Source organism: Neovison vison, chromosome 1, assembly GCF_020171115.1.
Source record: "Neovison vison isolate M4711 chromosome 1, ASM_NN_V1, whole genome shotgun sequence".
Lineage (NCBI taxonomy): Eukaryota > Metazoa > Chordata > Mammalia > Carnivora > Mustelidae > Neogale > Neogale vison.
Window position 1 is genome coordinate 258,940,325 of NC_058091.1, and position 27,557 is coordinate 258,967,881.

The 27,557-nt window shown below is 46.9% G+C and overlaps 1 protein-coding gene across 3 annotated transcripts in view; it reads right to left on the reverse strand.

Annotated features, from left to right (window-relative positions):
- Positions 1-19,782: 19,782 nt before the first annotated feature.
- Positions 19,783-27,557, reverse strand: part of WWC1 (WW and C2 domain containing 1) — a 151,646-nt gene continuing 143,871 nt past the window's right edge. For 2 of the 3 annotated variants that reach the window (XM_044229814.1, XM_044229830.1), the window contains 3 exons: positions 24,173-24,424; positions 21,764-21,885; positions 19,783-20,590 (listed from right to left, as the gene is read on the reverse strand). In XM_044229814.1, coding sequence (XP_044085749.1) covers positions 20,524-20,590; positions 21,764-21,885; positions 24,173-24,424 — 441 coding nt within the window. In that variant the 3' untranslated portion in view covers positions 19,783-20,523. The remainder of the gene's footprint in view (positions 20,591-21,763; positions 21,886-24,172; positions 24,425-27,557) is intronic. The other variant, XM_044229821.1, reaches the window with a different exon arrangement.

Here is a 27,557-nt window from a genome sequence, read left to right on the forward strand (position 1 = left end):
AACTGTCCTTCCCGCGCCGCCCGCTCTTGTCGACTCTGTGCCGCCACCTCTGCTGCCACCTGGCGGGATCCCGGCGACACTGCGGGGAGAACCGCACCCCGGGGAAATGTGGCCCGCTCCCTTTGGACTCTAATGGTGGGGGAGGGGCAGAGAAAGTGAGGGGAATCGGCCAAGAGATGCCCTGTGCTTGGTCTAACCTGGTCAAAGACACTTACCTAGCGCTTCTGTCTCTCAAGGGCTTCAGTCGGCCTGTCTGTGAAATGATCACACAATTAACAAAATTCATTCATTTACTCAACTGGCATTTACTGTGTATGTATACGTGGCGGACGCTCTTCTAGGCACTAGAACACGACCTCGAAACAAGACAGACAAGGTCCTCACGAGATATGCTAGACAAAAGAAGTAAACACTCTCAGGTAGTTTGAATTGCCAGGAAAGTGTTGAAAGACAAAAGTCAAGTACATCTGAAGATTTAATCGGCTTTATTAAGTTATTCGTGAATGAGGCTGCTTCCCAACTTGCAGTTGGAGGGAAGATCCAAAGGGCTACAAAAAAGATAGGATTTATAGATAAGACAAGAGTTAGTAAACAAAAAGGATTATTTATAGAGTGCGGACGCTTTTCTTGGGAGACAAAATGGCTTTAGGTTAATTATGTTATCTGCCTCGCTGGGGGGAGGATGGAGAGGGCCCAAGTGACAGATGGATACCAATCTGGTGTCAGATAATACCACTTAGGTATTACTGGTTCTGACCAGACAAAACTTGTTTTTTTACGATTTTTTTTTAAGTAGTCCCCTACATCCAACTGAACTCAACAACCCTAACATCAAGAGTCACCTGTTCCACTGGCAGAGCCAGCTAGGCATCCTTGACCAGAACATTTCAAACTGCCCAATTAAGACTACATCTCTGGGAGAAGCTGAAAGTGCAATTAGGTTAAGTATTAAGCTGGGCTTGGTGATTTGTCCTAAGTGATGCCATTTGGGCCCCGTGGTTTTCTTCTTAAAAATAATGAGGTAGAGTGACGGGTCAGGGAAGACCTCTCATCTGACTTAAAATTTTAAACACCTTACTTGGAATTTAAGTTCTGAGAGGACAGGGATATGAATGGTCTTTTTTCACTCTTCCCTATGGCCCCAGTGCTCAGCAGCGGTCTCTAAACTTTTTTGTTTCTGTGTCTTATAAAAGAATTTTAAAAATTTATACTCCAACAAAGATTTTTTTATAAGTTGAAACCCCAAAACTCTGTCACAACTTTTTATTTTTTAAGATTTTTATTTTTCTAAAGATTTTATTTATTTATTTAACACAGAGAGAGAGCACAAGCAGGCAGAGTGGCAGGCAGAAGGAGAATGAGAAGCAGGCTCCCCGCTGAGCAGGGAGCCAGATGACATGGGGCTCCTGGGATCATGACCTGAACTGAGGGCAGACACTCAAATGACTGAGCCATCCAGGCACCCCTAAGATTTTATTTTATTTTTAAAAGATTTTATTTATTTATTTAATTTGTCAGAGAGGGAGAGAGAGCACACAAGCAGGCAGAGTGGCAGGCAGAGGCTGAAAGAGAAGCAGGCTCCCTGCCAAGCAAGTAGCCCAATGCGGGACTCAATCCTGACCTGATCTGAAGGCAGATGTTTTAACTGACTGAGCCACCCAGGACTCCCTGCAAGATGTTTCTTGTGTAAGAATTTCTCAGTGTATTTTCATCAAAACTGTAGAGCTGCAACAAATGAACGAAAACCTGTAGAGCTGCATATTTAACCCATCTGGAATGTTACCATTTTAATTAATTGGTAAATCCAGTTTTCCTTGTCAAATCAAATCGTTCAAATCATATTTACTTAATTTTTAACTTAAAAGTATATCTTTATTTTTTATATTTTAAACCAAGTAAAAGTGAATATATGTTCCTGTGACACCTTCTTATTTCTAAATTCTTAGATAAAAACATAGATGTAGAGAAGGAGGGATGAGTTGGTGGATGGACAAAGCGATGGACAGGTAGATCTCCACCTTCAAGATAAGGCAGGAAGTAAGGGCCGTCTTTTTACAAAAGATCTTTTGCTTGGTGCTCAAGGATTGGCTTTCAGGAGAAATTCATTCTTGGAGTGTAACTTATTCAGTTCCTGTTATTTTACACAGAGGGCAATGGGAGAGGTGTTGTCTCTTCTTGTGGACGGAGGAGTATAAAAAGAAAGTCGGGTAACTGCATTGCAGGCAAATCAATTTTAGGAAAAAGGATACAAAAATTCAATATCTGTGGAGAGATTTCCCTAATGTATCCAGATCCACAAACCTCTAGGAATGTCTTCTTATACCTCAAGGTATACACACACACACACACACACACACACACTATAAATATATATATATATATATATATATATACATATATATATATGTATCCCAGTTTGGAAGATGCTTCACCCAGAGTGGTGCTTGTCATAAGGATTTGCTCAAAAACTGTTTCCTACCTGAATGAATAGGAGGGTTCTAAGCAGAGAGATATCCAAAGCAAATGACCTGAGGCAGGAGCTAAATTTATTTGCAAATAGAAAAGAGGGGGATTGGATATGACTCAAGTGGGGAAATTGGCAAAAGGGAAGCACATAGGAATTTATAAATCAGAGCAGGATTTTTAAATTTTATTCTAAGCACAATGGGAGCCATTAGAGGGTTTGGATGGGGTAGTGGAGGAGTATAATCTTTTGTTTTCCAAAAGGGGTGCTTTGGGATTAATTGTATTCCTCCCAAATTCATGTCTAAGTCCTAAACCCTAGTACTCAGAATGTGACTGCATTACTGGGATGTCTATCCCGATCAGATGGGAGCCCCCAAATGTGGGGCCACCCTCCGGTGGGGACTGGTGGTGCAGGCGGAGAAAGGATTCACCAAAGGCAGAACAAAGGAGATAGAAGTTTATTGAACATACAGCAAGGGAGCTGCAGGCAGGACAGCAAAGGAGAGACTGGCTGCAACACAGTAGAGTGAGCACTTAGGGGTTTCTGAAGGTGGAAGATGAGGGCGTCTGGGTGGCTCAGTCATGCATCTGCCTTCGGCTTGGGACCTGATCCCAGGGGATTGAGCTCCCCATCAGGCTCCCTGCTCAGTGGGAGGCCTGCTTCTCCCACGCCCCCTGCTTGTGTTCCCTCTCTCACTGTCTCTCTCTGTCAAATAAATAAATAAAATCTTAAAAAGAATTAAAGGGGGCAGATGAGGAGGTATGGGGATGTATGGAATTTTCCCTGTTTGGGTAAATGTGCCTGGTTGTAAGTAGCCCATTGGTCCATTAGGGTCTATGGACATTTTGAGGTGAGTTTGCCTGATGGGCCTATCTATATTCAGCCAGGTGGGCCCTGTGGGGCCTTTCGCCTTTATCAAGTTCCATTGCTCCAGACTGTTGTCTAAAAGTGGTCTCTACTGCTACCTATCAATCTGTCACAGCCACTAACTCAGGAAACAAAAAGGGAAGGCCTGGGAGCGCTGCCTTGGCCAATTCCTCAGTCCTAGAAACTCTCGAAGGAGGGGACAAATCAAAAGCACAGTTCAGTTCTTGGTTGGGTTTGCCCAACTTGCTGCTGTTTCCACCTGCAAGATGGATGCCTCAAGTTGCTTTGCTATATAGCAAAGCTTATCAATCCTTTGCTATAGCCTTTGTTATACAAAACAAGGCACACAAACGCTACACCTAAATTTAGCAGCATCCAGAAATGTTACTGTGCCTTGGCCACAAGAAGATCCTGTAGGCATCATCCCCGGTCCTCATAGAATCTGGCATGGAGGAAAAGATTGGACTTCCAAAGCCTCCTCTATTAGTTTGCTAGGGCGGCCATAACAAAGTAGCACAGACCAGGAACTGACACACCAGAAATTTATTTTCTTTTAGTTTTGAACACTGGAAGACTGAGATGGATGTGTTGGCAGGCAAGGTTGGTTATTTCTGAGCCTTTTTTCCTTGATTTGTAAATGGCATTCTTGGTCCTGTGTCTTCACATGATGTTTGGAGGGGGGGTGTGTCCTAATCTCCTTTTATAAGGACACAGATCAGTTTAGATAAGGCCCTATCTTCTTGACTTCGTTTTAACCTAATTACCTCTTTTTTAAAAAAATTTTACTTCATTTATTTGACAGATAAAGCCAGAGAGCACACGTTGTGGGGTGGGGGGATAGGGAGGTAGCAGCAGAGGGAGAGGGAGAAGAAGGCTCCCCGCTGAGCAGGGAGACAGACATGGGGCTCCCTCCCAGGACCCTGAGATCATCCCCTGAGCAAAAGGCAGACACTTAACTGACTGAGCCACCCAGGTGCCCCTAATTTAATTACCTCTTCAATGACCTTCTCTCCACACACAGTTGTCAGCTAGCTCTCTTGCTCAACTTTAGATCCCCGACAGTTAAAACCAAAAATAGACACGACTGCTTACCACATGCTCCAACTAAAACCCATTGTGCTTATTTCTTATCACACTTTCTTGAAGTATGGACAAAGATGTTTTATAATGACCAGAACACTCCAACCACCAGGCCAGAAAAGCTCTGATAGCAAAGGAATGACTAAAAGACCACGTTCCATCCCTTTCCTGGCCCAGGATCAGACACTGAACACATACCAACCCCCACCCATGATCACGTGCTGCTTACCTGCTCTCCTGCATATACCCCCTGAACCTCTCCCTGCCAACTCGAGGCGTCCATCTTGCAGGTGGAAAGGTTGGTTGGTAAGGCTGGAGCCTGCACATCTTCTGGATGCCAGCACCCAAAATCAATTTCTCCCTTTCTCTTTTCCAAACCGGCATCCCTTGAGTTACTGGCTTCTCTTGCAATGAGATTACCTGAGTTTTACTCAGCAACAAGTTGGGCAAACCCAACCAAGAACTGAACTGTGCTTTTGATTTGTCCCCTCCTTCGAGAGTTTCTAGGACTGAGGAATTGGCCAAGGCAGCGCTCCCAGGCCTTCCCTTTTTGTTTCCTGAGTTAGTGGCTGTGACAGATTGATAGGTAGCAGTAGAGACCACTTTTAGACAACAGTCTGGAGCAATGGAACTTGATGAAGGCGAAAGGCCCCACAGGGCCCACCTGGCTGAATACAGTCAGGCCCATCAGGCAGCAAAAAGAAACCCCAGCCCGTTGGTTTCATCTCCAGATTCCCAGATTCCCAATTGGAAATTGCTGGTGGAAGTTCTCCATTTGTTTGGAATCAGTCCACAGTTTCATTCTTTGGGCCTGCACATTTAGTTCCTTCCACACTTCTCAGATAATTAGTGTGGATCTGGGCAAATAAAAGGCCTAGCTGAAAGAAGTGGGGTTCTTTAAGTCAGGCAGGTGAGCCTGCCGTGTTCTGACACACCTTTTCTTTTTTTAAGATTTTATTTATTTGAGAGTTTGAGCACAAGCATGGGGAAGAACAGAGAAAGACTGAGAAGCAAATACCCTGCTGAGCAGGAACCCCAACATGGGACTTGATCCCAGGACCCTGAGATCATAACCTGAGCTGAAGGCAGCCACTTAACCAACTGAGCCACCCAGGTGCCCCCACACCTTCTTTTCTAAGAACTATAGTCCCAGAAGTTGCAAATATCTAGTAAAATATCAAAAGCTGGGACGCCTGGGTGGCTCGTGGGTTAAGGCCTCGGCCTTCGGCTCAGGTCATGATCCCAGGGTTCTGGGATCCAGCCCCACATCCGGCTCTCTGCTCAGCGGGGAGCCTGGTTCCTCCAATCTCTCTCTCTGCCTGCCTCTTTGCCTACTTGTAATCTCTGTCTGTCAAATAAATAAATAAAAATCTTTTAAAAAAACCCAAAATTATTAAAAAAATAAAATATAAGTAAATATAATAAATAAATATATAAAATATATAAATAAAAAATAAAATAAAATAAAATAACCAAAATTATTTTTTAAAAAATAAAATAAAATAGCAAAATCTTACTAAAATCAACCTAGAGTTATAATAGCCATTATGGGGAAATGGTCCAATTAGATAAGGTTATCTGTGCATTTGAAAGCAAGAGCTTCCCCAGGTGCCTGGGTGGCTCAGTCGGTTAAATGGCTGACTTCTGTTCAGGTCATGACCCCGCAGTTCTGGGATCCAATCCCACATCAGGCTTCCTGTTCTGTAGGGAGTCTGCTTCTCCCTCTACACCTCCCTGCTTGTGCCCACTTGCTCTCTCTTTAATAAATAAATAAATAAATCTTTTAAAAAAAAAAAAAAAAGGAAAGAAAGCAAGAGTTCCCAAGCTAAACACAATGGAAACTAACTGCATGCAGAAGCCTCTTAAAGGTTCCAAATCTGCAAAATAGTTTTACTGAGAGATTCCTTGCAAAAGAAATGAAGAATTAAGGAGAGGAAAGTTACCTACAACCGAAGACTTTGAGACAGATCCGTAAGACTGACATAACTCCTCTTGCTCCCCTCTATCGTCCCATCCCCAAGTGCCCATTCTCGTAATCCTCCGTCTGAATTGCCTTTCTACTCGGAAGAGACTTATGAAAACGGTTGCCTTTTAACATAAGATGACCTGAGGCTACAGGCAATCCTTTTCAGGCTTCTTTCTTTCACTCCTTGGTCACGGCCAAAAGAATTTCTTAAATCCAGGGAGAATCCTCAAAAGTTTTGGTAAATAGATTACCTCCTGAGCCCAGCAGAGAGAGAGAGGAAAATAAAAATTCATGTTGTCCCTTCCTTTTCAAATCCAAACTAATTGGTTATTGATCCTTTCTCTCTCAGGGATAGCTGTTGCCTTCTTGCTTATCTCATGTCACATCCTAAGGATTTGCCTTCGCTTTCTGCCTGCCTGGTACATGTAGGTTGTAGGTCCTTTCTCTCGCTATATTTGGGAGTGATTCTAGACCTGGTGAAGAGAGTTATCTTTTGCACCCTCTTTAAGGACACCTCTTGGGTCCATTAAGCCATTTAATACTGCCAGAAATATTTACTGTTTGTCCCAGCTGAATCCTGATGAGATATTTGCAAGAATTTAATGACTCTATGATCAGAAATCTGGCCAGTTTGGAAGGGGGTTTCGGAGCCTGCTAGGAATTTCTTTAGGCATTCAGCTCTAAGCTAAATGTACCCAGAGGGAAAGGAAGGTATCGTAACTGAGGTGAGTGGGGTGGCAGTCCTTGATATTATTTAGGTGGCAACCCAATTCTTTGAGGCGTTAGAAACAGCTGTCCTTATTTTACAAGTCTAGTCTTTGCAGGACCAGAGGTATGGTTCCAGAAGCAATTCCAAGTTCACCAATCCTTTTTACTAATCCCCAAATTTCCCCTACTTATCTCAAATGACTTGTAGGTATTGTAAAAACTCTGGCCTTAAGTGAACAAAAGTCCTAGGAGGAGCTTGTTTTTCCCCCCAACCCCCACCCATGCCTTTAGATTTAATTAGTGTACCCAGAGTCTTTTCCAGAACTCTTACCTAAACCATTTCTTAGATATGCCAACTTCAGGGGGCGTAATTCCTATCAAAAGGAAAAAAAGGGGGAGGTGGGAGAAGGAAGTCTTTTGGAACTTGACCTGTCAAGGACAAATAACATACCTTTAAGTGTCTTTTCCACAAATACTTTACAGAATTTTAGCCATTGAGACAGGTAAACTTAACCAATTCCATCTGCCAGTAAACAAGCTTAACTCCAGTTTATAACTGATAAGTTTTGTATTATCAAATCTATTTTATGGCAGTAATTTAAAACCAGACTTGTGCCATCCTGATGTCCGTGTACCGCAGCAACAGTCTGATCCTGAATCCGAGAAATGAAGATGGGTAAACAGTGGCTGCCTATGAAACAGTTGGGGTTATAGGGAATCCAAGACAGTCCTCCTGCTACCTGACAAACCCCATTTTTCAGTGTTTGCATTCCTTCACCGATCACAGTACATTTAAGATGACTTGAATTATAAATAGATCTTGGCAGGGAGACTTCTATAAAAGTGCAAAAACAGAGAACCCACAATGTCTGATCTGCCAGGTCCATAATCCTGGAAAAACTATTTTGACTCCCAGAGGCCTCAGATCTCCTCCCTCTGGACCCTTTGAACATCTGTAGCCTGACTTCAGCTGTCACTTAGTATGCCTTATCAGTATGTTCTTGTATGGATGTTTTCTGGAAGGGTGGGAGCCTTTAGAGTGGCAAAAAAAACCTGAGAGAACATGTTTCCCACTTGGGATATACCCTCCATCATCTTCAGGGATCAAGGCACCCCTTTCACTGGACAAATCATATGACCTTAATGAAAATCCTGCAGACTTCCTGAAATTAACACTGTTTTATCATCCTCAATCACCAGGCAAGGTTGAGAGAACTAGGGGTGTTACCAAAACCATCACAGCCACCAACTCAGGAAATGAACAAGAAAACCCCAGTGCTGCTACCTGCTGCCTTATCCCAGGGAACCCTGAGAGGTCTGGACAAATCCAAAGCACAGCTCCCAACTGCCTTTGCCTATGGGAGTTGCTGAGCAAACTCCCATAGACTCATTGCAAGAGAAGCCCATAACTCAAGAGATGAGGGTTTGTAAAAAGAAAGGGAGATACTTATTTCAGGTGCTGGTAGCTGGGGAGGTAGCAAGTTCAAGCCTTAACAACTGACCTCTCTTGATAAGATGGACACCTCCAGTTTCATAGCAAGAGGTTTGGGGGGAGGGGCGTCGATAAATGCAAGAAAGCCAGTGATGAGCATGTGATCATGGGTGGAGGTCCGTAGGTGTTAAGCCTGTGACCAGGGGAAGTATGTGGTCTTCTAGGCATTCCATTGCTATCAGGGCTTTTTTTTCTGCTCTGGGGGTTGGAATGTTGCAGTCATTGTCAAAGCCTAACCAAAGTGCAATAAGGAATAATTATTGTGGTCCAGTGTTGAGCAAAAGGACTCACTCGCAATGGGATTCTCAAACGCAAAACTTCTAAACTTGCCAAAGCTACTGGACCTCCTGACTCAATGTATTGCTTTTGGTCTTGCTGACAATCTGAAGTTCCCCATTCTGGAAACATAAACTCATGCTGCATGAGCGTCACTGGCAGACCAATGTCTATTGGCATACAACCTTCTGCTGATCTCTTGTTGTCTCATGCTAGTATGACCAGCCACTGGACGTCTCTAATGTCTTGTGCTCAAGCTTATCATCAACAGATTTAAAAAGGTTTCTTGGATCCCAATTCAAAGGATACTGTTGGTCATGAGAAGACTTTACATTTGAATTCAATTAGTTAACTTAGAATGTATTATTGGTTTCAGAGGTTCAGATCTGTGACTCATCAGTCTTATATAATACCCACTGCTCATTACATCACATGCCCTTCTAAACGTCCATTGCCCAGTTACTCCATCACTCCACCCACCCTCCCCTCCAGCAACCCTCACTTTGTTTCCTGAGATTAAGTCTCTTATGGTCTAGTTTCCTCCCTGGTTTGGTCTTGTTTTATTTTTCCCTCTGTTGATTCTCTGTTTTGTTTCTTAAATTCCACAGCTCAGTGAGATCATATGATAATTGTCTTTCTCTAATTGACTTATTTCGTTTAGCATAATACCCTCTAGTTCCATCCACGTCATTGCAAATGGCAAGATTTCAAGTTTTTTTTTTTTAAAGATTTTATTTATTTATTTGACAGACAGAGATCACAAGCAGGCAGATAGGCAGGCAGAGAGAGGGAGAGGAGGAAGCAGGCTCCCTGCAGAGCAGAGAGCCCGATGCGGGACTCGATCCCAGGACCCTGAGATCATGACCTGAGCCGAAGGCAGCGGCTTAACCCACTGAGCCACCCAGGCGCCCCAAGATTTCAAGTTTTGATGGCTGCAAAATAGGGTGTGTGTGTGTGGGTGTGTGTGTGTGCGAGTGCGCGCCTGTACGGGGACGCACACATCTTTATCCATTCATCAGGTTTTTTTTTTTTTTTTTAAGATTTTATTTATTTGACAGAGAGAGACACAGTGAGACAGGGAGCACAAGCAGGGGGAGTAGTGAGGAAGAAGCAGGCTTCCTGCCACCAAGCAGGGGCTTGGTCCCAGGACCCTGGGATCATGACCTGAGCCAAAGTCAGATGCTTAATGACTGAGCCACCCAGACGCCCCTCCATTCATCTCTTGATGGATATCTGGGCTCTTTCCGTAGTTTGGCTATTGTGGACACTGCTGCTATAAATATTGGGGTGCAGGTGCCCCTTCAGATCACTACATTTGTATCTTTGAGGTAAATACCCAGTAGTGCAATTGCTATTGACCTCAAATTTTCTGAGTAAGTTCTTTCCAACCTATTTGTTAACTCAGGCAAAAGACCCTACAGGCAAAACACCCTGGGATGGGAACCAAAATTACCCCTCAAGCAATAAAGACTGCCCTGAGCCAGCAAGACTGCTTGTGATGGACTTGACCTTCACTGCCCACCTGCACACACTCACCAACCTTTGTTCTACATTTTCTTTTATAAACCTAGGAGTATTTTCAGCACTTTGGAGACAGTCTTTGAACATTCCTAGCCCGCTGTCTTCTGGTGTTGGCTTCACTGAAATAAATTCTTTTCTTGTTTCACCACCACATGTTTCTCTGCCTTTGGATTCTGTCAGCAGCAATGGCTGGACATGTTCTGTTTGGGACCCCTGGAGCCAGGAGCTCTTGCACCACTGTGCCCCAGCTGCAGTCCTGGTCTTAAGCCTGGTGACTGGATATTCTGGAAACGTGTAAGAGGAAGATGGCCCTGGAGCTGTGGAAGGCTCCTTACCAAGTGCTCTGATCATGGACATTGCTGGAGACCTCCACATCAACTTGATGAGAAAGAGAAGTAGCTGACATCGAGCTTGACTGCTCCCTGTTCATACTAAGTGAACATGAACACTTTCTCCTTTTCTTTTCCTTTCCTCGACATTCCCTTAGGAAAGTAATGCTCTCATCTGTTATTTCCCATGACATCGCTAAGCGTGGGGAGGGGGGTGGTGGTGGAGTGTGTAACCTGGGATTTAGAACCACCTTTCATTTCCAGCTAGAAGAAAATCTAACTGCCTCTAATTTTTCACAAGCAAAATAAGAGACCTCATTGGTTGACAGCCCCCTGCCCCGAATTTACACTGTGGAGTTACAAAGGACCTGGCAGGAGGCTGTCGGGATTCAAGATTTTGGCAGGTCCCTATTTCCCTGGTTAGGGATAAAGACAATGAGGCTTTCTTCCAAAAAATTAATTCTTGAAACCATTGCAGAATCTGCCACTAAAGCAATAGCTGCCCGATGAAGATTTTTAGCCTCTCTGGCCAGAGTTATTTTTGATAGGATAGCTCATGATTATGTTTTAGCTGAGCAAGGAGGTGTCTGTGCTGTGCCTAACACCACCTGCTGTATCTGGGTTAACGCTTCTGGGGAAGCTGAAACTCAGTTACTTAAGATCACTGAGCAAGCCACTTGGCTTAAACGGCTGACTCCTGCAACGGGGTCTTTGATTGGTTTGGGTCTTAGGGACCATGGCTCCAAAGTACGCTCCAAATATTAGGAACTATCATTCTTATAATCTTCCTGGTGCTTTATACTCTCTCAAAAGCTTTTTTTTTTTTTTAAGATTTTATTTATTTATTTGAAAGAGAGAAACACAGCGAGAGAGGGAACACAAGCAGGCGGAGTGGGAGAGGGAGAAGCAGGCTTCCTGCCAGCGAGCAGGGGCTCCGTCCCAGGACCTTGGGATCATGACCTGAGTTGACGGCAGAGATCTTAAGCAGGCTCCACTCCCAGCCAGCGCAGAGCCCGAGGCCGGGCTCAATCTTCCTGAGACTGAAACATTGCAGACGCAACGAGAACTCGAGTGATTTAGACTATAAACCTGGAGTTGTGATCTGAGTGTATCACAGGGTTAACCCAAAAATGTCGTGAGCAGTGGTTACCAGCAGTGGAGAAGAGAACCTGCAAAAGCTTCGGGGTTGGTAACAGGCATTGGCACTTAATGCCTTAAATTTTGAGCACATCTCTCAGGCTGGGAGTCAAATCAAAGGGGGGAAAAGAAAACCACAGATCCTAGATGGTATCACTTAAGCCAAGTCACCAAGTCTAGACTGAACACCTAATCTAACTGCAGTTTCAACCTCTCCTAGAAATGTAGTCTTAACGGGTAGGTCAGGAATTTTTTGGCCAGCGTCAATGAGGTCATCTGCCACATGGAGCCTCTCTCTGCTCCAAAGGAGTAGGAGATAATGGGCACCATTGGACACCCTGCCTTCCCCCAAAGGGAAGGTGATCATGCGGAAACAACCCTTTTCTTTTGTTAATAACTTCTTGCCCCACCCTCCTTCCCACCCACAGAAACCTTGCATTTTGCACAACTCCTCATAGCACACTGGTACTTGCTAGATAGGGTGCCACGGATTCATGAATCATTTAATAAACTTATTAGATCCTCAAATTTATGCAGTTGCATTCTGCTTAACAAGGTCAGTTATTTAAAGTGGCAACTAATAGATTAGCTAGTATTAATTATAAATTCCAGATGAGGGTGACTTCCACATCTTATGTCCTTTGGTACCTGAGTTTTTGTTTTTTTTACCACGTGCGCTCCTTACTTACACGATAATAGAAAACAAATTCTTTTTTTAATAAACTTTTTTTTTTAAGACTTTATTTATTTCACAGAGAGATAGCACAAGCAGGCAGAGTGGCAGGCAGAGGGAGAGAGAAAAGCAGGCTCCCCACCAAGCAGGGAGCCCGATGTGGGACTCCATCCCAGGATCCTGGGATCATGACCTGAGCCAAAGGCAGTCGCCCATCCAACTGAGCCACCCAGGTCTCCCAGAAAACAAATTCTGAAATAAAAAAAAGGGGGTGCCATGCTTGCATACTGAGACTCTAGAGGAGGGCAGGCCCCCCTTTCTTAGCCCGGTGGTCCTGAAAACTCCTTCACACAGAGTGACTTCTACAGAGAGGAGATGGGACTGAGGCAAGGCCCTAGCAGGAGGCAGGTCCTCCCCATCCCATCTGAAAGCCTCCACATCCCCTCCCTGCGACTGGAGAGGTGGTCCTGCCTCTCCTTCCCTCTGAGCCGTCCTGCGTCTGGGTGCCGCCTCAGTTACAGGGGGGCAGCACTCTTGTCCCATGAGTTGAAGAATGAATCCAGCAGATACAAAAGGGGGAAATGACATGAAAGTTTATTAAGAGAAGGTGAGCACAGAAAGGAAAGAAAAAGCTCTCCAGAGAGAGTGGGGTCCTGCATGGGCTGCCACTGAGGGCTCTCACTGGCAGTCTTGGATTGAGAACTGACCGGGAAGCTTGTGGCCTTGAGATTCTTGGGCCATATTGGTTTATGCGTGGACGATCAGTGACATCCTTAATGGCTTACTTCTCTCAGGTCTGGCCATTTTCTGTGATTACAAAGTAGCTGCCAGCAAAATCTACTCCCTGACATCCTGGGCCAGGTGGCCTGGTTTGTTCCCTTATCTCTGGTTTTGTACACCTCAGCGCTTCTCCACATTTGGGATTTCTGTAAGCCCAGTCATACAGCCCCTGGGAGTGAGTCTCGTCAGGGGAGTCAGGGGCCTCCTATCTTTCCCTGCCTGTACCTTAACTCTTTTCTTCCTCAACACAAATGTTCACACTCACGTAGGAGGAAGACAGAGAAAGCTGGGGCGGACTGGACAGTGGCAGTTTCCCCATAACCTCCCCCAGCTTGGAAAAGCACCCTCGGGACTCTGAGGGTTAAAGGGAAGAGGTGGGCATAGCTTGGCCCCGGACATCCATCCCCCCCCACCCCACCCCCGAGCCCCGTGCCCCAGAACCAAGAGTTCCAGCCAGGGAGATGCCCTGTTTCACCTGATAGGCCCTTGTGTGAGCCAGTTTGAGCTGGATCAGAGCTGAGGACCTACAGAGACTCCCACACCCTCCCCCCTCCCTAAGTTACCTTCTAAGTTACCTTAGCCCATTATAATACTAGGATCTCCTCCTATGGGCAGAGCGTTCTGCCATTTCTTGAACATACAATGTATGTACTAGCATGCTGACATGCTAGGTTTGTGCATATGAACCAGGGTACTTATGAAAGTTCCCTTCCCTCAACCCCTAATACCCTGATTAAAAGCTTCCTGTACTAACTCCATGGGGAGACAGAGCTTTGAGTCTTATCTCCCTGCGTCCTTACATCACTAGGCCCCGTGGCTCAGAACTGGGCACTGGGGACACAGATGAATTATCGTCTGTACTCACAAGGCGCTGACAATGTAGTATATTGGGAGAGAATCACATAATCTACCCCCCCCTTTTAAAGACTTATGTATTTACTTACTTATTTTAGAGGAAGAGAGGAGTGGGAGGAGGGGCAGAGGGAGAGAGAGAGAGAGAATGAATCTCAAGCAGATTCCCCATTGAGCAGGGAGCCCAACATGGGGCTTGATCCCAGGGCCCTGAGATGATGACCTGAGCTGAAATGAAGAGCTGGCTGCCAAACTAACGGAGCCACCCTGGTGCCCCTCACATCTTTAAGAAAAGGAAGGTGTGTGTGGGTTGTTGATGGTGGTGGTAGGGAGGCCTGGGTGATAGGTGTTAAGGGTTTCTAGAAGTGATATTTGGGCTGGGTATGGGATGAGCAAGGACATTCCAGTAGAAAGGAATGTTGCTGGTGGGGAGAGGCAGGTGGCACCTTACCCCAAGGCCAAGTTGAAGGATAGGACTCGGGAGTCAACATTCTCTCTAGCCTTCCGGGTCTGCACTTGGAGGGGAAGAGGACTGGGTTCTGGGGGATGGTGGAGGCAGGGTTAGTCACTATTTCTGAAGCCTTGTGACAGATCCAGAGCAGTCATCTGTGTTCTCTCTCTCCTGTAGTAATGGGAGATGATCCAGACATGGGGGCTGGCACCAACACAGAGGTTGGGACTTGAATGAGGAGGAGGGGATATCACTGCTGTGACTGTTTTTTGCTACCTCTTGCATTTTTAACTAGATCAGTTTTGTTTTTGTTTTTTTTTTTTTAAGATCAGTAATTCTTAACAGTATGCTGCAGCAAGGGTTTAGAATTTTTGGATGAAGGAGATGTATTAGGAAAAAGCATATGCCATATATTCCATATGGTGATTTTTATATTGGGAGGGGCACCATTGCTTTAATAATATAAATTAGAGCAGATATAAGCTTTTAAAAATAGGCAGAGTTACCAAGAACTCAGTTTATTGCTGGTAAGGCATGGCTTCTGAGCCTACTTTCCTTATCTGTGAAATGGGAGATCATGCAAGGTGACCCTTTAGACCTATTCTAAATATATTAACTCAGTCTTTCCCAAATGTGTTTCCATCATCAGTGTTTTTGCCATTTCTTTGTGCCACTATATTATGCGATCTTTTCTTTAAATTGATTCATTTTTTAAAAAGATTTTATTTATTTCAGAGAGAGAGAAAGAGAGAGATGGAGCACAAGTGCAGGAAAGGGGCAGAGGGAGAGGAAAAGCAGATTCCCTGTTGAGCAGGGAGCCTGACAATGCGGGGCTCCATCCCAGGACCCTGGGATCATGACTGGAGCAGAAGGCAGCCGCCCAACCAACTGAGCCATCCAGGCACCCCTGTATTGATTCACTTTAACTTACATACTTATCCTCATCCAAAGCAGTAATATTTTCGAACTCATGGGTTTGATATGCATGTTAAAATTATAAACAAAAATTAAGCTAGGTACCATCTAACATTTTATCTGATGCTTCCTTTTGGGAAACAATGTATCAAGTCATTGTTATCAAGACAGCCTGTTGAGAGGGTCAAAAACCACTGGAAAATATTCATCCAGGTTTATGTTACTTAGTAGGGCTAGAATTAGAACTTTGGTCTTAGCCTAATTTATTCACCAAACAATTGCTTGATGGTGGTCCACCTGTCAGGGACTGCTCTGGTCTTAGGGATTTAAATAGTGAACAAGACATGAATAATACCTGCCCTTACACCTCCAACAGCCTCATGGGCAGACGGCCAAAACAAAACAAAACAAAATCAAATAGGTAAATGCAAGTGGTAAAAAATACTGTCAAGTTTATGTCTCCTTGTTACTTCCAATTGGTTTTGCTCTAAGCTAATGACTTACCATTGTCTCCTAAATAAACTTATTTAGTCCCAAGTGCCCTGGGGAGAAGAAGTCTTCCTGATGGTGTAGGACAGCTTTTAAATTTACTTTTCCCAAATAAAATCTTAAAAAAAAGAAGAAGGAAAGGGGCATCTTTGGTGCCTCAGAGGGTTAAGTATCTACCTTCAGCTCAGGTCATGATCCCAGAGTCCTGGGATCGAGCCCCACATTGGGCTCCCTGCTCAGCAGGGAGTCTTCTTGTCCCTCTCTCTCTCTCTGCTCATGCTATCTCTCTCTCTGTCAAATGAATAAATAAAACCTTAAAAAAATAAATTTACTTATTCCCAGAAGCATCCAGAATGTAATTAGAATATACTCCCCTGATAGAACATAACAACTTCCCTTGGGGCACCTGCGTGGTTCAGTGGGTTAAAGCCTCTTCTTTCAGCTCAGGTCATGATCCCAGGGTCCTGAGATTGAGCCCCGCATGGGGCTCTCTGCTCTGCGGGGAGCCTGCTTCCTCCTCTCTCTCTGCCTGCTTCTCTGCCTACTTGTGATCTCTCTCTGTCAAATAAATAAATAAAATCTTAAAAAAAAAAAAGTTCCGATTAAAAAAAAAAAGAAAGAACATAACAACTTCCCTACCATTCATTAACAACTTGCATCTATCTGTTCAGGACCTAAATGGATTATTTCTACAAATCCTCAGGCCACTTAGAGTAGGTAGCAAACATGCTGAGAAGAAATGTCTGAGAGGCAGTTTACAGCTTCAGGGGGCGCTCTGATCATGCACTTCAAAACCGCAGGCCGTCCTTTATCTACAGATACACTCATAGGCGCGTGAAAGGATGGAGGTGCAAAGACCAATCAGACGCTGTAAAAGCAAGAGATTGGCTACAACATGACTGTCCACCAATTAATTTACGGTATACCGTTCAGTGGAATATTGCATCATTGCTAAAAAGAGTCAAGTTGTTTGGGGTGCTTGTGGGGCTCAGGACACGATCCTGGAGTCCCAGACTCGAGCCCCACACCCAGCTCCCTGCTCAGCGGAGCGTCTACTTCTCCCTCTGTCCCTCCTGCTGCTCGTGTTTGCTCTCTCTCAAATAAATAAAATCTTAAAAAAAAAAAAAGCATGAAGTTGTTTACAAATATCTTCCTGAGAACAGTAAGGTACAGGACAGTACATTTAGTGTGCATTTTGAGGTGGAAAAAGGATACACATATAAGGGTCCCTGGTGTCTCCAGTGAGCGTCTTGAGAGCAGACAGCGGGTTTAATCCCGGTTCTACCCCTTACTGTCTGCATGATGTTGGGCAAGTCACTCCTCTGAGCCAGTTCCCTCAATGCTAACATAGGAAGGATCCTAACAGTACCTACCTCATGGGCTTGGAGTGAGGAGGAGTTAAAAATAAGTCAACGTTTAGAACAGTGCCTAGGCCCACAGTGAGGGGAAGGATGGGCTCCCGAGGCTCCCGTGAACCCTTTGCATTTTGTGTGGTATCTGCGTCTTAGCTCTTAACATAACACAACTCATTGTTACAGGAGAGGAATGATTTCGGGGTAAATAACCTGACTTTTCCCTCAAACCAAGTAAACGTTGTGTGTGGGTGTTAACCATCCCAACCCCTTCTGCTTCTTTACTCTGTAGGGTGGCCTGTGTGTATCTGGGGGGGCGGCTGCCCCGAGCTGGATCAGAGGGGTGTCCACAACCCCACACCCCAAAGAACAGCCTTCCGTACTCTTGTTCCACCCCGACTCTTCCTCTGTCTTGGCCAGGAACGACAAAGAGGGGAGTACATACAGCTCTGGGGAAGACATTTGATCTCATTCATTTGTTCCACAAATATTTACAAGGACCCATTCTGCATTCGACTCAACGGAAAGCGCAGCCAACAAGGTCCCTGCTCTGTGATCTCCCGTTTTTAGAGGGGAGAGACAGAGGAGGGGATGTGACCAGATGACTGCAGAGAACACTGTTCTGAACAAACTGGGTCGTAATCTGAGAGAGGGACCTGTGGGAGGGTAAGCTGGATAGGGTGGCCCAGGGTCAGAGGGAGAGGTCTCTCTGAGGGGTGGAGGCTTGAACTGGGATCGAAATACTGATAATCAGAGAGCTGTATGAAGACAGGTGAAGACGTGAAGGAAGAGTGGACTGGGCAGAATGAACCGGAATTGTAAACACAGAATACAGAAAAGAAAGGTTGAGGTGGTTGGAGTCTGATTAGCAGGGGCACGGTTAACTGGACAAATCCGATTAGGTCTTCTCGGATGTAGGAAGCACAAAGATCACCGATGCGTACGTGGCAAAGGCTTTGCGGTCAAAGGTAACCCTTGGTTTTGTGAATGGGGCCGAGCCGGTCGGTCTTTTCTCAGGCAGGTGTGTCCTAGTCACACCACCTTTCTCAGACCCTCCCGCAGAGAAACCACAGGCTCTCATGACCTCATTCTTCAAAACCCAAAGTTCAAATTCCATTTTTAAAAAAATAGATTTTATTTATTTACTTGAGAGAGAGAGAGAGTGAGCGAGAGAGAGAGAAAGAGCAAGGGGAATGGGAGAGGGAGAAGCAGACTCCCCACGGAGCAGGGAGCCCCATGTGGGACTCGAGCCTGCGACTCCAGGATCATGACCTAAGCCTAAGGTAGACGCCCAACTGACGGAGCCACCCAGACACCCCCCAAATTCCCTTTGAGTAGGGCCCACAAATGACCACAGTGCCACGAAACAGAAACCAGAGCTGAAACACAAAAGACATTTTGGAAGCGATAGACAGCATTTGTGTCCTAGCTCTGGCCATTTGTTATCTGAGAGACCTAGCGCAGATCTTTCCACATTTCTCGAACTGTGTTTCCTGAAGATTCTGGAGAACACATGTGCAAGAATCTCAGTGAAATTTCTTTATCTATCCTTCAATTTCTCGCTGGGCAAGTGACAAGATGTATTTATTGCTGGCGTGCCAGTGAACTGCATAGAATTCAATGGCATGGCGGACAGAAGGCTGCCGGCAAATGCTCTGTCAGCTGAAACAATACTGAGAGCGCACGGTAGGAGGATTTGCTCCACACAGCCTTTTCCACACACGAGGAGGGCGTTAGGAGCTCTGCTTCCCGGAAGCTGATGCTGTGGGTGTGTGAGGGGCTGAGACTTGCCGAAGAGTGGACGGCAGATGAAGGTGTAACTTAGTGAAAAAAATCCTACTGCATGACCTTCACGTTTTTATTAGCTCTGTTTAAAAGATTTTGTTTCTTTATTTGAGACAGAGAGAGAGAGAGAGAGAGGCACAAACAGAGGGAGCAGCGGCAGGCAGAGGAAGAGGGAGAAGCAGACTCCCCACAGAGTAGGGGACCCGATATGGAGCTCAATCCCAGGACCCTGGGATCATGATCCCAGCCAAAGGGAGACACTTAACCCATGGAGCCACCCAGGCGTCCTTTTATCAGCTCTCTTGTCCTGGTTCACCAGAGAGACTACGACTAGAGAGAGGATTGAGCATTCAAACCTCTAGGTTTCCCACTTACATTTCCTTGTCTCTGAGGGACTGATCCCAGGAACATGAACCGTGGCTACAGACAGCTTTGGGAAGAACAAATCTAGGTAAAGGCTGATTGCCCATCGTCTGCCACAGCCCCTGCTGGGCAGTGGTTTTAAACTCAGTGAACAAGTGCCTGCAAGAGAGAACCCGTCCCCCTGGAGACTGGCGGGGAGGAAATGGTGAGAAAGGGGCAGGAAACACTGAGTGAGACACAGATGAAGTGAGGGGTGGGGGAAAAAAGAGAGAGTGAAAATTCGTTCAGAAAGGCCACTTTATTGATGGAGAAGAAACTGAAAGGAACTCTCCACAGCCCTCCCTCACTCACTTCAGTGGCTTCACTGGGCATCCGAGACCGGCGTGGGCAGGCCTGTCGCCACACGGGCTGGGCCACGGGGCCAGCTCCATGCCGCCTGCCCACGTCAGGCGGCCACATACAAACACATCACAGCTCATGAAGACTTGCAAATGCACCTCAGAATTCCCCAAATGGTTCCAGACACTTTTTTTTTTATATTGTACAAAATATGGTAAGTAGGAAAGGTCAGCTGTGCTGTTGACACCTGCGGGACGTCCTTTTAGGATTACCGTCCCTGAAACATTATTTTTTATTGCAGTGAAACCTCTAGAAGGTAGAGCTGTACAAAAAAAAAAAACAACCCCAAAACAAAAAATCTAAACAATTTTAAGAAGAGCAGCAACTTAACACTGCTTTAGTTCATTTAAATTTTCTTTCTCAAAAATACATTCCTAAATATACAAACTATACAATCTTGTCATTTTAATGCTGGTTTTCGTTTTTTTTTTTTTGTTTTTGTTTTTTTAATAATAATAGAACCCAAACTAAAAAAAAAAAAAAGTCTGTTCGTCTTCCAACCGACGAGAGCACTAGAGGGATTGTGACTCAGTACCTTCATATAACACCACATAAATAACTTTAGCCACAGTCTACGTTCACAGCGTGGTCAGTGGAACAAAGGAAATACTTTTCTGGCGACTAGACATCATCTGCAGAGAGCGTCGGGATATTCATCCGAGGCTGGGTGAAAAATGCCATCTTCTCTCTGCAAAAGAGAACAGCCCTTCAGAGCAGGGTTTTCAACCTCATTTTATGGATATTAAAAAAAGAAACAAAAAAAACTTTATTTATTTGACAGACAGAGATCACAAGCAGGCAGAGAGGCAGGCAGAGAGAGAGAGGGAAGCAGGCTCCCTGCTGAGCAGAAAGCCCTATGCGGGGACTCGATCCCAGGACCCTGAGACCATGACCTGAGCTGAAGGCTGAGGCTTAACCCACTGAGCCACCCAGGCGCCCCATCACTTTATGGATATCACAGGCAGGCTCTCTCTTAGTTGTGGGGGCTGTCCTGGGCATTATAATGCAGCATCCTTGGCCTCCAGCCACTTGGTGCCAGTAGCAGCCACAACCCCCCACCCCTCCCTGCCTTTCTTCCAGTTGTGACAACAAAAAAAAGGTCCCCAGACGCTGTTAAATGTCCGCGTGGTGCCCAGTCACTGAGAACCACTAGTTTAGGGACATTAGCAGGACCAGCCCTCTTCAGTTCAAATCACGGGCCTGAGTTTGAAAGGGCTCTCGGGCCACCTGCAGTGTTCATTTGTTTGTTTTAGATTCCCAATTGGTTAAATATTAAGAGATGTCCAAATACAGTTAAACAAATGACAGTGTATTTTAAATGTTTCTATTCCAGAAAGGCACGTTTCCTTTTTTTTTTTTTGGAGCACATACATAACCACGAGTGCCTTATCTAGGACAATATCATGAGTCTAAATGCAAGGGCCGCTGTGAATGGCAGGCCCCGGCCAAATGGCATTGGGGGCCCTCTTGAGATGTGCCTAGATCCAGGCGAGCAGAGGCAGAGTCAGGGAGGCCCGGCCAAAGCACCTGTCACCCCCAGGCTTATTTATCCTTCAGCCAATCCTCCGTAATTACCAGTGATGGGAACGATCAGAGGAAAGGCCGGAGCAGGTGGCTCACGGGTTCAACAAGAGGGTCTAACCAATTAGCTCAAGCTGTGTGGGGACTGATAAAGACAGCTGAGGGAGAGCAGCACGTGCTCCCAGATCGCCAGGGGCGGTGTGGCAGAGGGCGCACATCTGTTACAGGGAGCGCTAGTGCTCTGCTGGTGGAGGGAGCATGAGCCGGGGCTGGGCAGACGGAGGCTGGGGGGACCGCGTGTGGAGGGCAAGGTGGGCAGACGGGCGGCCCACCTGCTTACCTGAAAGATTGCACTTCCGGGGGCTCCTTACAGCTCTGGCCTCGAAGCCTGTGCACATCCTTGGCGGCTGCCCGCATCATCTTGTCTGTCTGGAGCTCACCCTTGTGCTCTCCTCGGTCCATCTGTAGGGCAAAGCAAGTGGGGCTGTAAGGTGGTACGGAGTCCTCACAGCCTCTAGAAAGGGGTCAGCCAATGACAACTTCCTGGCACGAATGAGGAGTCTACTGTAGTCAAAAAGAGGGTCACAGAATGGGCTCGCCCACTCCTTCCTGCTCCATGGCAGGATCTTCTGTTCAGAATGGTGAGGAGACGCGATCCCACCGTCCGTCAGGGTGGACAGGTTTTTAGGGCCAGGGAACTGATTACCTGTGTGGTAAGGAGATGAGGGCTGCCTAGTGAGGTGTGTGCTACCTTTCTAATCCTCAGGGCCACCTAAAAAGGTACATTTTATAATTACTTCTATATTATAGATGCGGAAATGGAGGCTCAGGCAGGTTAAGAAATTTCTTTAATTTCAAACCACTAAGAAGTGGCAGAAATCCAATTCCAATCATTCAGCTGCACTCAAGGGCTCTGGGGACACTGCACCCCTTCCTTCTAATGCAAACCCCTGTAAGCACTTTTGAGAATAAACCACAAAGAGCCCTAAAATACCCATGTACCACATACTTGAAAACACTGCAATGAAGATGGAATTTTGGTCAATGAAGTCATGATTTTTTTTTTTTTAAGATTTATTTATTTGAGAGATAGGAGAGAGAGAGAGAGAGAATCCCCAAGCAGGCTCCCCACTGAGCACGGAGTCCGATGCGGGGCTCAATCCCAGGACCCCGAGATCACACCCTGAGCTGAAATCAGCTGCTCCAGTGAAGCCATCATTTAAATGGTTCTTTAATAGGAGGTCACTCTCCTCTCTCTCTCTCTCTCAGTCAAACAAATAAATAAAATCTTAAAAAAAAAATAGGAGGTCACTCTCAGACAGTCATGGATATACTATTCTTTTGCTATTTGAGAGATCAGGTTTCCTCCCTTTGCTCTCTCCCTCCCTTCCTCTCTCTCTTCCTCCCTCCCTGCTTCCCTTCCTTTTTCTTTTCTTTTTTTTCTTTTTCTTTCTTTCTCTCTGACTTTACCTATTATAAGTATATGGGATATAAGTAATAAATTAGAAACAAATAAACATTTCTGGAACTCCTGAATTACCAGAGTCCATTTGAAGCCCCCAGGCTGGTCCAGACCTCAGGGGCCCACCACCACTTTCCTATACTAAGGCATTCTCACCTGCACCAAGAGCTGGGGCTTCAGCTAGTGGCACTCCCAACAACCCAGGCAGGTGCCCTCTGTAAGGTACTTTGTTTGGCTGCAGAGAAAACTAGCAAGGGTCATTCCTGCCGTGGGGGACAGTCCAGGAGTGGCAGAGATTTTTTTTTTTTTAAAGATTTTATTTACTTATCTGACAGAGATCACAAGTAGGCAGAGAGGCAGGCAGAGAGAGAGGAGGAAGCAGGCTCCCTGCCGTGCAGAGAGCCCAATGCGGGGCTCAATCCCAGGACTCCGGGATCATGACCTGAGCCGAAGGCAGAGGCCTTAACCCACTGAGCCACCCAGGCACCCCCAGAGATCTTAAACGGGAGTTGAAGATGGCGTCTGTGTATTGACCCTGTGTTGCAGCTTTTTCAGGACAGGTTGGGACCTGTCAGCTCACAAGCCCTCTGGTGCCAAAGTCAAATTTTTAAGGCTCTAAATATCCTATTGCTCTAAATATAGCTCAAAAAAGTAGATTTTTTTTTTAAAGCCATTTAGAAACTGCCAGCTTTGCAGACCCCATGAAGTTGTACCCATCATCCGCTAGCCATAGATAAGATAAACCTTGGGCCATCAAGGACTGGAAGCTGCCCTCTGGAGCTCTCTGACCCAGACAGTCCTGTGCTGCTGAGGACCGGGTCTAGACGCTAGATGCTCCCCATCCCCTGCCCTCCTCTCCTCTAGGTGGCGGCCCAGAGCCGTCCCCTTTGGGAGTTTTCGTGCTGGGAGGGACCTCCTCTAGGTGCAAACGTGGTATCTTTGGAGACAGTACTCTGTGCAACCGCAGGAGCAGACGCTGGGGCAGGTCAGTGTTCTGTATCTACTCTATCCAGGTGTGTGCTCCATCGCAGATTAGGTCCCAGGAAGTGTGACTAATAGGCCTTGCAAAGACATGGAAATACAGCAAGACGGCCTGCAGCCAGGTCGAGGGTTAAAAAAGGGACGCCTGGATCCCTCTGCTGATGGGAATAAGAGGCCCTGGGAACACTCTTCGGTGGGCCCTGGGTTTGGAGGCCCTGTTTGAAGCTCCGGCCTCCCGCCCCTGCAGCCCGGGGCCGCCCCCTGGGCAGACCGGGCTGCCCCCCTTGCCTCTTCCGAGGCTCTCACCCGCTTCTCCAGCATCCTCAGCAGCAGGCGGAAGCGCTCATCCTCACGCAACCACTGCGGCAACTCCTTCTCCCCGTGGCTCTTGGCTTGTTCGAGCTGCTCCTTGAGCTCCTTCAGCACTGAGATCTCCTGAGTCAGCTGACTGTGCCACGTCCTGGTGGCCTGCAGGTCCAGCTCGAGGTCCAGCGACGTGCGGATCAGGCGCTCGGCGCGCAGGGATTTGACCGATGAAGGCTGTGGGGGGAGCGAGAGCTTTGACTGGTTATTAGAGGGCTGGATCCCATAAGCCCCAACAACCTGCCGCCTTAAACCTCAAATACCTCCCCATTGTTCATCCGAAGGCTTCTATTCCATCAGAAATGGGGTTCGCCCTCCCCCAGAGCCTGCCTTGATTTCTCCCACGTCCACCACTATGTTTAGTGAGCATTTTTATGTCCCAAACATGGGGTTGGTGGCAAAGCTGAGGCTGCAGCCCAGGCAGTTGGCCCCAGAGCGCACCCACTCACTCCCCACACTGCCCGGTTTCCCGGCTCTCGGCTCTCGGTGCCCTCAACGTTCACACTCAGTAAATGGGCTCTTGTCATGATCGTGCTCTGAAGTTGCTTCTCAGTACAGATCTGCCCTCCCTTGGGGGAGACGTCATGTCTTCCTGACTTTATGTTCCCCTAATGGACATCTGTTGTTTCTGCTTGTCCAGCACCCGCTCCCCTGTTCGACAGTAACCACCACAGTGATCATCTTCCCTTGGGGATCCACTCCTCTGGTGGTTCTCAGGGGACTCCAGGGACAGGAATGTGACCCGAACCTGGACAGTCAGAACCTCAGTGACCACTTCAGGGGTGTGTTTGTTGTCTAAACCCAGCCAATAACCTGCAATTCTGGCACCTTTGCTGAGCTCCTTGGAAAAAAAGAGTCTTTACACAGAGGTCGAGAAGCCAGCAAGATATAAACCTGGAACCGATCATGGCCATCTTTCCCACCATCTGGGGTGACCCTTTTTAAGAATTAAGCTATCTGTGGGGAGCAGGGCCATGAGATGGGGACTGAGGCTTGATAGTCTCAACAAAGGCTCAGTTCATGCCTGAAGGTAGTCCAGCATCTGGGGTTTCCCATTTAATGAGCCAGTCAATTCCCTCTTGCATTTTCAAGCTATATTTGAGTTCTTCAGTTATCCGTACATGAACAATCCTGAGTAATACAACCACTTATTCTCCTTCTTGATCAAAAAATTCTGTAATGATTACAGAATAACTATATGATTGAGGGAGGCAGAATTCTCAGTTGGCCTGGAGTTTCCCACTCCCAACATACATGCTTGTAGAATGCCCTCCTCTTCAGTGTTGGGGGCAGGTGGTCTGTGAATATCATGGGATAGCATGCCCGTGATTAAGTAACTCATCAGTTTAATCTGAGTTAACCAAAGGAGAGATGTTCCTGGGTGGGCCTGACCCAATCCAATGAGCCCCGAAATGGTGAACTGGGCCCTTCTTGGAAACAGGTCTCCTGCTGGCCTTGAAGACACAATCTGTACTGTGGAAAGGACCACATGGCAAGGGCCCGAGAATGACCTCTGGGTCCTGTGAGCAGCCCCTGGCCTGAAGCTAGTAAGAAAACACAAGGCGAGGGAGTCTGCCAACTGAGGGAGGCTGGGAATGAATCCTTCCCTACTCACACTTACACAGGACGATGCAGTCAGTCAGCACCTAGATGTGGGGCCGCTGAGACCCTGAGCAGAGGCTCCAGCTAACCTGGGCCTGAACTCCTGACCTGTGGAAACTATGAGATACTGAATTTGTAGTATTTTAAGGTATTAAGTTTGCTGTGACTTGCTATGCAGCAACAGAGAACAAACACAAGGGCTGATACAAGAATTTGGGACATGGTATAGAAAACACTACTGTGAGAGCTGCCCTCAGTCAAGGCAGCCAGCACACTTGTGGGACCATGAAGCAACTCAGCGCGGAAGTTCTATAATGCCCTTCCAGGGAGAGCCCTATCTAGTCTGTGCTCGTAAGTGAGCACGGTCAGGAAACCCAGCTGAGGGATCCCTGCGACTCAAGTTCTCAGAGGAACAAGTGAAGGTGCTTTGTTCTTGACTGCCCGGAAACTTGCCCGGACAGGCGGAAGCAGAGACTAAGCTCAGGCATGGAGTGGAAGGACTTAGCGCCCAAGCACCCAGGCCCCGCCTCCGGACTCTCCTGTGTCTCAGATCACAGGGCCTGAAGGAAATGCAGGCTCAGATCCATCTGTCAAGGGCTCCCTCTGTCAAGTCTTCCCCTTGGCTAAGAGGAAGAAGAGGGGAAGAAGGGTGAACTGTGAGGGCCCATCTTGACAGGGAGTTGTAGGCAATGGAGTGGGGAGCAAGCAGGGGCTTCCAGAGGCATTTCTCCCGGATTGGATCATGAAACACCTGTTCTAGAATCTTCCAAGGGGCTTATTATAATGCAGATTCCAGGACCCCACCCCTGCTGCCTGAATGAGACTGTCTGGGAGTGTGGCCTGAGAGATGCGCATTGTCAGTAACCTCCCCAGAAGACTCCCCGTGCTCTAGAGACTGCAGCACCAGCTACAGCAGATGGGGGTGGAAAAGGGGAACCCAGGCTGGCAGCAGGCCAGCCCCTACCATTGGAGGCCAGGTCCATATTCCTGGGCAGCCAGCCATGTGTACCCTCTTCTGGGTGGCTTCCTTTCTCTTGCGCTCTCTAGTTCCAGAGACTGGGGGGCACGGTGGTGACAGACAAAGGACCTACTCCTGGTTGGCAGGAGTCTGCTGTTGGCAGCCAGTCTGCGGGAGGTCTGTGGGAGGAGCCCTCCCCTGCCTGGGGCTGCTGGCACTTTCTCCCTGCGCCTTCTTTTTGTTTTGCTCTCTCTACTTTCTGACATTCCAACTCCTGTTTCTTCGAGTTCTGCGAACTCCCCACAACTGCCGTGAAGTCTGTCTATGCTGACAGCCCAGAGTGGGAAGGGCCCGTGTGCATCTCTGCAGCTCTGACTTGCAACCAAGTGTGCATATCAGGAGTCAGTCCTTTGCCTAACATGGTCCCAGCCTGATCTCTGAGCCAAGACTCCATCAGGCAAGGGGAGATTTCTCTACAAAGGCAGCTTGTGGCCTCCTCCCAGTGCTTTTCCAGCTGGACTGAGAAGCCCGTTTGCACCTCCCCGCTTCTGGCTTGGAGGTGTCCAGCTTCTCTGCCAGCAGGGTGGGCTGTCAGAACCTTTGCTCAGTCAGCTGCATGACGTGCTGGGCAGAGTCATGCGAGAGGCAGCTTCCACCAGACTGGGACACCCTGAGTTGGTTAGTTCTTTATGACTTTATTTCTACTCTGGAAGACAAGGATAAGTATGCACACTCTGGACCTAACCTATTCAGCATCACAATGATGTG